Source organism: Prunus avium, chromosome 2 (genome assembly GCF_965620075.1).
Source record: "Prunus avium chromosome 2, drPruAviu1.hap1.1, whole genome shotgun sequence".
NCBI lineage: Eukaryota > Viridiplantae > Streptophyta > Magnoliopsida > Rosales > Rosaceae > Prunus > Prunus avium.
The window spans coordinates 5,372,954-5,384,890 of NC_142285.1; the positions used below are offsets into that span (position 1 = coordinate 5,372,954).

Sequence of the window (11,937 nt, forward strand, 5' to 3'; positions counted from 1 at the left end):
TCAACTGTGGCTTCGGAATGTTCTTTTAGCACGGGAAAGAGAGTTGTAGATCCCTTTAGGAGTTCATTAACTCCAAAAACCGTGGAGGCATTGATTTGTTGTAGTGATTGGTTAAGGGCGGATGAGTTTAGCTACTACAAAGAACCCGCATTGGAGGAGTTAGATTTCTACCAAGCTTTGGAAAAAGTGGAAAAAGGTTTTCTTTCTTTTTTACATTAATCATAATTTGTAGTTTATTTGTGTTATTAATTCATATGTTTACTAATTGTTTTTTCTTTCTTTATGCAGAGGTGCAAATCTGATTTGAATATGAAACAACTCATGGAATTATATGTGTATATGTAATGGACATTTATTTGATTTTATTTGGATTTTATTTTGAACTTTGCAAATATGCAAATTGTGATTGAGATTACTCTCACAATTGGCTATGGACTGTAATAATAATTTCTGTATTTGGAGATGTGTGGTGGATGATGATTTGCTATGGTTTTAAGGTTTTTTTTAAGTATTTGAGTGATGAAAACTGTATATTTGCAGAGTTGGAGAATCTGGAAAAACTGTACAGGAACTATGAAAACTTGAATTGTTGAAATTTGACCAAAAAAACAGATTGGGCCTGGAAAACTTATTTTTTTAAAAACCTTCAAATGTGGCATCTGTTGGGCCTCAGCAAATACCCGAACCGACCCAACCAGACCCGCCCAATTCGATTTTCGACTTAAATCGAAAATGGGCCTACAAAAGAGGTCCACAGTTAAGCAATTGGGCCTGCCGACAAGGCCCAGTTCGGCGTGCGGTTTGGGCCCATAACCAACCCAACCCGACCCGTGTGCAGCCCTAATTATTTGTCTCAAGACCCATTGCCTCGACATAAGCCCTTCTTCGTGTCTCTAAATTATCAGGACATTCATCTTCAATTAATCCCTTCAACTTTTCCTGCATTTCAGCCTAACAAAAAAAATTATATATATTCAGTTTATCTTTCTCCATCCAATTATGGTCATCATAGAATAAGCAGCCCAATAAACTCTACAATGAATTATGTATTAAAAACATAGGACAAAAATCTTCTGGACCTCTACATTTCTGTTTTTCATATACTTGAACAAATAAAATAACATAAAGAATAATGAACAAGAAAACATAAATGAATAAAACTACCTTTAAAAAACTTTCTAGATGCTTAAACAAATAACAAGTCAACCAAAACAAAATAAGAGAACAACTCAAACATATATAAAAGCCCAATACTCTCATTACTACGAACAATTTTATTCAACAATAATCAAAGAACAACTATATAATAGAAAAGGGTAAAAGGGAAACAGACTTGGATTTTAAGTTTCCAAAAAACATTCAACAATCTTGCAATAGATAAACACATACCCACAAATCAGACTCATGAAACAAGCAAAAGAAATAGGAACACAAGTCTCACCAGAACATGGGCCTTCTTTCAAGAAGAAGGACCAAATCACCCACAACTGAAAAGAGCAAAGAAAACTCCCAAATTTAATCCCCCTGTCAATTTGAACCAGCATATACTTAAATCACTACCACAACATTCCTCCAACTCCAATAGCTCGAAGGAAGAAAACAATTCTTCAATGGAAAAACAAAAGAGAGGAAGGAAGGAGGGGAGACTGAGTGACATAGAGAGCAAAACCCAAAAAACAAAAGAAAAAAATAGAGAGAAGATATGGTTTGTTTGGAGTAGAGAGAGTTTTTAGAGTTACTTTTTTGTAACCAAAAAGTAAAAAAAAAAATTATATTTAAGTCTAGTAGTGGCAAAGCAACTCGTCAGTGATAAAATTTGGCTTCCCGCTATCTAAAAATTTGGGTGCCTGATGTTTTCGCTCCCCACCCTTGAAGCTGTTGGCACTGTGGCTCGCCAGTAAAATTAGTAATGACGAAAGACTTCACCAGTATCATTTAGTAGTGGCAAATCACTTTACTTAGTCAGTAATGGGTTCTAGTACTGGCTGAAATGCTCCTTCTCCAGTATTAGGTTGTCAATACAAGCTAAAATTGTAGTAGTGAAAATTGCATAGCCACTTGGCTATACCGTTTTTGGACATTTTTTAACATGTGGGCACCTAATCGCTAGGTGGGCGCCTAATCACTAGGCGGGTCCCCTTTTTTTTCTATAAATATTCTATTTGTTGTTTAATTAAATTATTAGAATAATATTGATTGATGTTCCTCAAACAAGTTTCACTCGAGAGAATGAGCTAGATCAAAATCAAACATACCCACAAAAAAATAAGAAGAAAAAATTGAACTCTCAAAATTACTTTGAAATTTCTCTCTCTTCAATATTTGCACTAGATATGTTGAAACTAGCCAATGAATATTAATAAAGTATAAACTAATGCAACTAGGAGGGTACTTTTATTATTATTATTTTTTTAAATAAAAAATATATAATATATTTAAAATACATATGTACTTGTATAATACGAGTATTAAAAGTGAAAATGCTAAATTCTTTAGGGAGATTCACTATTATACCCAATATAGGAGCCTAAATTATTTATCAATAAAAAAATAAAAAAGACCCTACATGAAATGGACTTTGGAAACACACCCAAAGCCTATTTATAACATACCCAAAACACTAAATAGGGCATCAAAGTAATTCAATAATCAAAATTAAATTCAATAGGGCCAGCTATCATTTTTTGGTTTGTTTATAGAAATTAAATAGTGTAGGGTTTATTTATAGTTTTAGTGCTATGAATGAGTATATGACTAAATATCTCAATTCTTTATATGTGTAATAACTCTGAAAAAGTAAAGACTCAAAAGGGGATAATAAAGACTCGGGTAATGGCCTAATAGTAATGGATAATGCTCTAAACTATCAATAAAAAAAATCGAGGAAAAACAATTTTTTAAAAAAAGACAATAGTAATCGTGTAAAAATAGTATAGCCGCATGGCTATACTCTGTAAGGATATTAGAAGGTGTAGTTGCGCGGCTATAATATTTAGAAATAAAAACAAATAGAGGACCCGCCTAGCGGGGAGTGGCGACGTGTCAAAAACAGTATAGCTTTTAAAATAAAAATCGTAGTATATTATAATTAAAAGAATATTATAATATAATTATAATTAAAAGAAGTATAGCCACACGGCTATAATATTTATTAAAAAACATTTATAAACAAAAAAAAAAAAAAAGACCCTTCTAGTTGCATTAGTTTATACTTTATAGATATTAATTTGCTAGTTTCAAGATATATACTTTATAGATTTAAATGTTTTTAAATATATTATTTTTATTCAATATTATGCAAAAATTATATGTATAATACACGAATTTTATGTGTATTATTGAAAATTTTGTAAAAAACTAAGGATATTAAACATGAAAAATACATACATATGTACACAATATAAGTATTAAAAGTGAAAATACTAAATTCTTTATATGGGTCATAACTCTGGAAAAGTAAAAACTCAAAAGGAGACAATAAAGACTACGGTAATGGCCTAATTGTAATGGATATGTTAACTTGTAATGGATGGTAAACCTAACTATCCCTAAACCCTAAATTATCTCTAAACCCAGGTTCGAAACCCCAAGGGGTTTCTTTCCTCCCAATGTAACCAAAAAAGGAAAAAATATCTTTTTCTTCTTTTCGAGTACGAGGAGACTAAAAGTCACTAAACCAAAAACACCAACCGAAACATTACACATACTGAATTTATTACAAAGACCTTCACTGCATTGAAACAAGAAGACTAATATATTGACAATATTATTTTCCTTCATATTCTTTTCCTTCAAGCATTCTGAAACCGGAACCAGCATTGATGATAAACATGCTAATCAAGGTCTGCCTTGTTAACAACATTTTTTCATGGCGTCACAATTCTGCCATCGACAATAAAATTTCTTAAAATCTAGACATTTTTAGACCTATGTTAACTTTTAAGACTTACCTTAGGATAATTGCACCAAGAAGTAAAATAAATAAATAAAATCCACAATAAAAAGCTAAAACTACAATGCAGTTATGGGAACAAAAACTTCTGGCAAAAAATAAACATATTAATAAGTGAGGAACCAAAATGCAAAACCATGATGAAAGTACTAAAACGGAAACGAAAACTCAAGTTTCCATTTTCTACAATGCAGTTTTCGCTTTCTGCATTGCAATTTCTGATCAAGTTGCAACCTCACTAACAAAAAGAAAAAAAAAAAAAAAAAACCAAAAGGCAAAGCCATCATGAAAACAAGCAACTGAACAAAGTCAAAAAGACATATCCATTGATGACACAATTGTATAATTTCCATTGACTTCAAAAATCATACAAATATCCAATGATAAAACAATTTAGCCAATTGTAATTAAATGGAAACTGCATTGCAGTGTGTAAAACTGCAATCCAGTGTGTGCAAGACTGCAATGCAGGCCTAAGCCAAAAATAGAATAGAAAACTAGGTATCAGGATCAAGAGGCTTACAACAGAGTATGGAAGTCAAACAAATGCAAAACCATGGCCAAATTAAGTAAACAGGTAATGAGAATAGATAAATAAGGATAAAATATGAACCAAATGGTATCCAGTACACATCATCAGATCAGAAATAGACATTCAGAACTTAGAAGTTTTCTGTCACTGTTTTCAGAAGAAGAAATAATGATAAAAGATTCCAGTAATCACAATGTTGAAATCCACAACACCAAACACTAAAAACACTAACAACTTTCCATTTTGACGACAATTAGCATGAATCCAACAGGAGAGCAATTACACAAGATCAAACTCATTATCAACAAAGGATAAAACACAACCCTGTTACTAGAGCTCTTATTTAGTTTGCAGAGAAAAGAAAAGAGAGAAGAAAACGAACAAGAATGCACCAGATCACATTCTATACTCACAGAGATCAGTTAGTTGCAAGCAACAAATATTAAAAACCTCTGTTTGATTACCGAACAAGAAGTTTGATTTCATACCACCAGATATTGATCCCCACCGATCAAAAATCCAATGAAAAATAAGAATCAGAGTTTCCATTCCCACGTATTAAGTAGATGAATGAAATCAAATTCAAAGCAGCATATTGAAAGTAATCACTCACAAAAATTATCTGCACTGATTCCCTACAAGTGAATACATTCACAATTTTACAAATACAACAGGAACCCCATACACACAGACCAAATCCTAATCACACAGAAGGCCAAATCCTAATTCCATTATGTCCACATAATCATATCAAAACTTCCACTAATCAAGAAAAGATCTACATATAAACGTACACTAAACTGCATTGAAAGCCAAAGATATTCAAGAGTGGATAGTTAAGGCATAAATAAATCCAATCTCAATACATTTCATTAGTTTGCAACCCTTTGCAGAGATACAATATACTAAATATTTACATTGCCATTGGGGAGGAAAGAAACACCTCTCCCTAGTGTGTATTACAATCAGACATACCCATACCAATTTTGCATCTTGATAACATACGCTATTATTCAAAATGCAGTTCAAAGAGTGAATGAACATCAGTCCCCAACAGATGCACAATCAACCAACAAAAAAACCACAAATCAAAGAGAAATTTGGATCCCAACTTTAAGCATTACCATCAACTATTCTCGAGTAGTTATTTATTTATGAACAACAGCAGGGCGTCTAGAGTATGCAGCAACGTGGCATTTGGCAACTCAAGAGCTGCAATCACGACACCGAATCAAACCATTTTCATTGCACTCAGGGCACCTCTTGAGCATCCCTTCATCTTCATCAAATACCTTCCTACTCCCACTGCAATTCATGCAGGGCACGAACCGCGCATCCCCACAACCTTCACACACAAACCCGGGTTTCCGAATAGGAATCCCTTGAAGAATTTTCGCCAATTCCCCAGTCTCAAACAGCTGTTTGATCACCTCAGCACCTCCCACATACTTTCCCCTTATAAATACTTGTGGCAAACTCACATTCTTCTCACCCAAAACGCTCTGCAACTCTTTCCTATAAGCCGAATCCATAGATATATCTCTTTCATCAACCCAAACCCCAAACCCCTTGAATATCATCCTCACAGCATAACAATCCTCATATGTCCTCCGAATCCCTCGCAAACTCGTGAAATACACCACAATTCGATCATCCGTGCCTGGCAACCGAATCGACAGAATCCGAAAATCTGGCGCCATGGATTTCGACGGCGCCATTGACTTCGAGGGTCTTAGCTTGACATTAATCAGGGATTGCGATTCATCAGGATTTCGCGACCCAGGTTTCTCCGATTCGAAGAAACTGCAGAGCTTCTTGACCTTCCCTTTGAAGGAACTGCTGGCGGAACGCACCGTCTCGATGGAATTGTAGAATTTCTTGAAGGAATTTGTGTGGTGATCGAGCGAAGCATGGAAATGGGGCTTCTTGGGAGCATCCATGGGGGTAGGGTACATGCTAAGCGATCGATTGAAGAACAAGGTGGGTTTGGGCTTACCCGACAATTCGAGCCTATTTTCAAGATCCGCCATCGACCCAGATGAAAAATCACCGGGAATTTGAATTAATTGAGCTCCTTTTTGGTGTTCTTCAACCCTAGGGTTTAAATTCAAATTCGAATTCGATCAAGAAATGAACAGAATTGACCGTACAAATTAGGTCTAACGAGAAATGTTGAAAAAATGAATTGATCGGAATAAAAACAGACCGTTGGATTGCAGAGAAGGGCGGTGGAGGTGACGGTGGAGGATTGTGAGATTATAGGTAGGTAGGTAGAAGATGAGGGAAATTGGGTTTGTTGCTTTTTTGTGCTGTCAAAAGCGAGTGTTTTTTTGGTTTTGTTTTTTTATTCAGTTTTGTTTGTTGTGATGAGAAAACGTGGAGAGCTCTCTCTCCTCCTCCTCCTATGGCTGCTTTTCAAAGGGAGGCTTTTTTTTATTATTATTTTTTTTTTTTTGGGTTTTTGGTTTTGATAATAACAAAGCTAAGGCAGTTTGATTATGTCTGTTTTGTTGGAAGAAAAAAAAAAAAAAACAGAATTTATAGTGTTATTATATGGAGAGAGAATTGGAAAAATTATTTTATTTTTTAGAGAGAGAGAGAGAGAGTGCTTTTCTTGACTTTAGCCTTGGATTTGTTGATTGCTGACATGAGGGCCCACCGTCTTGCTTTGATTTAAAGACGCGGTAATCCAGCAAAAACATGATTAATTACGCGGTTATTTATTTATTTTATTTATTAATTCCTTGATTGAAGTATTTTATTTATTTTCATGTCAAAAAGTTTTATTTTTTTATTAGCTGAGTACCAGAATATTTTGTCACTAGTTGCTCTGTCCCTGTGTATCTTTATGTCATGGTGTAATTCCTGTTATGTTTCTCCTGCATGTGCTGCAATGTTTTTAATTTATAATAGAAATCCTTGAACATTACTCACAAATCCCAAGCATAGACTTTATTATGGTCTTTTCTAAATTGAAATGTTTAATGATTTATTTAGATGAAATGATTTAAGATGAGGAATTTTGGGTTTTAGATTTTTATTTATTTATAGTGTAAACTGCTTAAATTGACATTGAAATTATATATAGAACCATTGTGATTTAAATCCATGAAAAGTAAAAACATTTTGATGTTATCAGTTTTGAAAAGCTACATATATTATTAACTACTAGAATATGCATTTTAGTTTACATGGTCAATTATCTGCACATAAATTTTTAGATAGTCTAATGTGTTATGTTATTGTACAATCAATCACCAGTCAATTATAATGCTAAGAGATGATTGCTCATTATTTAAAATCAAATAATATTAATTCAGCCAACGGGATCTAGTCCAGTGGAAAATGGCTTTGACTTGCATACTAGAAGTTTCATGTTCGAACCCCCATAATATCTTGATGTGTGTATGTGTGAGAGAAACTCCCCTCACTGTAATTTAGATTATCGCTTATACTCAAAAAATAATATTATTTCTAAAAACACAAAGGAATTAAAAAATATTACTTTTGGGCCCCGTTTGGTTCATGAGAAAGGAGGCTTAGGGATGGGAAATAAATTGTTTTCCCATGTTTAGTAAGTTTAGACATGGGAAATTGTTGTCTTGCACATGAGAAAGTAAGAGGAAAATGAAGCCCTCCTGCCCCTTAGGTTTTGTTTTCCCTCATAGGAAAGTTCGAGAAAATGAGCCAATATTAAATGCACATTTTTCATGACTATTTTGTCCCCATTGACAATTTAGAATTGCAATATTTTATTAGATACATTTTTAAAAAAATTTTATTTAATATAAGTATAATTGGAAAATTATACAAACTTTGTTTTCCATTCCTACTCAAAACAAACATGAAAAAGGAAAGAAAGTGATATCTACCGGTTACTTTCCCAGCATTACCAAATATGATAAATAAATCTTCCATTTCTCATCCCTTTAAAAATAACATGGGAAGTGATTTCTCCTTAAATCTATTTCGTAAACCAAATAGGGTTTTGGTTTATAAAAATGTATCAATCATAATGCTGTAGGGATTTAGTGGGTTGTCCAATCTTATCCCACTTTATTGACTTATTTATTTTGGTGGTGGGTAAGGGTGGACTAAAATTTATTAGGCCTCAATAATGGATCCAAAGTTTGTGAGATCATCATCATGAGGTCTTGATCATCAACACATCAAACCAAAATGACCATTAAAAAAAAAAAGTAAAGTAATTTTAATGATGGGCATGGGAAGGGTTAAGCCCAGCTAGCCACTAGCTACACAACAAAGGAGTCAATTCTCAGCTACAAAGGGATTATTATTTAATTATTTCTTTTTAAAATGGTTCGACAGTTTGACATTGTTGTGTTGTGAAAATAATCGATGTTAGATTTGTTGTGAGAGAAATCAGCTGTGAAAGAAAGCAATTTTGCGTTTGGTAAACTTTTTGTTCAAAATGTTGTTGGTACTGATTCTCGCATAATTTAAAAATGATTCCCACATAATCATTAAACCCAGCGCCTCTTCGAAACTGATTCATGCATAATCAGAAAATAAAAGCACATCATTAGCTGCTTTCTCTTATAATTTTCTCTCACATCAATTTTTAACAATAAGTGATTTTTTCATAATTTACCAAACGGGCTGGGCTTCCCAAATTTTTTTAAAAATCACTTATCATCCCAAATAAGCTATGCCAAACAGGCACTTAAACAGATTTTATTATTTTTTAATTTGAACTCTGCTGAATTTTTTAAGATAAAAGGCATACAAGGAACGAAGGCTTGGTTTAATGGGCCATACATGACCCCACTGTATCCCACTCTATGGGCCTCAAGCCCTCAGCTAAATGTAACACATGGCCCACTGTATCTCCTCATTCTCTTTAGCCATTATCAAATTCTCTTCTTTTCTTTTTTTTGGGTGGAAAGCCATTATCAAACTCAATGATGGTTTATTTACCTCGAAGGCACGAATAGCTCTATTTGATTTATTAAATAAATTATTCGATAAAGCTTGAATTAGTTGAGTTGAGAAAGGGCATCTAACCTACATAAGTTCATAAATAACTCTACAATACTAAAACTCTAGAAACTCTGATGGATAATCCGTTCAAAATACTAAAATAACCCTACAAAAGCAAAAAACTCTGATGGTAGTATTATAATTTTTAGGTTTCCCAAAACTTGTATGATATATATATGGAAAACCTAAAAATTATAATACTACCATCATAGTTTTTTGCTTTTAAAATCATAATGCAAGGATAATAATTGTATTTCACACATCATTCAAATAATACAGTTGGTCCTTTTCGGTTTTTTTTCTTCAATTTATAGGTTTTAGTGTATATATATATAAAACCATTGCTTAAATGTCAGAATGGTCCATGTGTTTTACCCATTCGGCTAATTTAGTCAATGTATTTTTAATTTGGCTAATTTAGTCCATATGTTTACATCTGTTAGCCAATGTAGGACAATCTGTCAAATAGACGTTAAAATGGACATGTGTATCGCACAACACATGAGTGGACATAAAGGTATTTTAACACATAAACCCAAACCTTCGCGACTCTATTCCTTGTGTTTACATCTGTTGTGTTCATGAGAATTCAGGGATGTACTTGGGAACAAGTTCATGTGAATATGTAATTGGAACATATGAAGTTCTCTTAAAGTTCTTTCTTGATTTATTTATTAGATTGATTCTATTAAAGTTCTTTCTGGAACAAATTAAGTACCTCACACAATACCAAATACCAGTCATCACTATCACACAAACAGAGCACTCTTGACAAGCCAAGTTGATCCAGGGACGACCTTCAGTGCCCACCAATTCTTTAGTTTTTTTTTTTATTTTTTACAGTGGACGTTTCATTTCATGCCAGCTTTTTTTTTTCCTCTGAACTTTACAAACCAATTAGTGCTAAGAAACAATTTTTATAGATATGTAAAAATGTATTAGATCCAATATACTCAGGTCACAAAAATTGTGGCTTCAAATAGAGCTTGGCATAGATTCACCTCTTTGAAACCTTTGCTAAGAAGAAAACTTGAAGCTTGGTGGTCATCATCTATTGAACTCCATAAATTCAAACGTTGGGGTGGTTTTGGTTTTGAAATCTCTACCTAGTTTTCGGTTTTGAAACCTGGGTTGTTTGAGCCTCTATCAGATTCGATTAGTCTGCGTGCTATCTTTATGCAGACTCACGTGTGATTGATATTCAAGGGAACTAATTGAATTTGAAACCCCAAATTCTCATGAACACAGTTGTTTTGTCAGAGAATTTGGTGTTTCATGAGAATTTGGGGTTTCAAAAGCTAGCGACTCTGATTTAATTTGAGAGTCAGAGTCACAAGCGTTTAAGCGTTTCGGTTTATGTGTTAAAATATCTTTATGCCCATTCACGTGCAATGTACATGTCCATTTTAACGTCTATTTGACAGATTGTCCTATATTGGCTAACGAACTAAATTAAAAACATAGGGATTAAATTGGCAGAATGGATAAAACACATGGACCATTTTGACATTTAAGTCTAAAATCATTGCAACAAATGGGGTTTATTACAAATTTACCAAAATAAATCATATATAATTTGGAAATTGTACTAATGCATCATGATCCTTTCTTAACCTTTTGCATATATATATATATTTTTTCCTTATAAGTTGTTTTTTATTTATTAATTGTGAATTGATTAAATAAATCATATATCTTGGAAATTGTACTAATGCATCATGATCCGTTCTTAACCTTCTCCATATGTTTATTTTTATTTTTTTTTGGATAGGTTATTTTTTTCTTTATTAATTGTAAATTGAACAAATAAATCACATATATTTTGGAAATTATACTAATGCCTCATGACCCTTTCTTAAACTTTTCCATCTGTTTCTTGTTTTATTAAGGTGTTTTTATTATTTATTAATTGTGAATTTATTAAATAAACTTTTGGATTAATTTAAACTTTTGAATTTATTTTAGGATTGTATCGTCCCTATTAATGGCACACATATTCTAGCAATCGTAACGGAACATGATATAAGCAACTATTATAATCGTCATACAATAATATCACAAAATGTATTAGCACCTTGCAACTTTGATTTGGAGTTCATATATATTCTTAGTGGGTGAGAGAGTTCAGCTCATGATTCAAGAGTGCTAACAAGAAGAAATGTACTTAAAGTCCCACAAGGTATATGTAATTATTTTATTTTTAGTTTACATTAGGTCATACATTGGATACTATGGTATTGATTTTCTATACATTTAGTATATGTATTTTTTGTCAGGTAAATATTTTTTAGTGGATTGTGGATTTCCAAATCGACGGTAATTTTTGGCTTTGTATTGAGGTGTTAGATATAATCTCCAAGAGTTTGCTGGTCAAGGTCGTGACCGTGCAAACGAAGTTGAGTTGTTCTGTTTTCATCATGCTTCCTTGAGGAATGTAATCGAGAGGATATTT

The 11,937-nt window shown here is 33.0% G+C and overlaps 1 protein-coding gene across 1 annotated transcript; it reads right to left on the reverse strand.

The window, feature by feature from the left end:
• Positions 1 to 5,328: 5,328 nt before the first annotated feature.
• On the reverse strand, positions 5,329 to 6,870 carry LOC110772614 (Glutaredoxin family protein). The gene is made up of 2 exons (XM_021977070.2): positions 6,691 to 6,870; positions 5,329 to 6,578 (listed from the first exon to the last, which is right to left on the reverse strand). The coding sequence occupies exon 2, from the start codon at positions 6,512 to 6,514 to the stop codon at positions 5,690 to 5,692; it is 825 nt and encodes a 274-aa protein (XP_021832762.1). The 5' UTR covers positions 6,515 to 6,578; positions 6,691 to 6,870; the 3' UTR covers positions 5,329 to 5,689.
• Positions 6,871 to 11,937: the final 5,067 nt, after the last annotated feature.

Bases quoted from the DNA above. Each gene is read 5' to 3' on its own strand.
- LOC110772614 (XM_021977070.2), bottom strand. From the start codon at position 6,514: ATGGCGGATCTTGAAAATAGGCTCGAATTGTCGGGTAAGCCCAAACCC.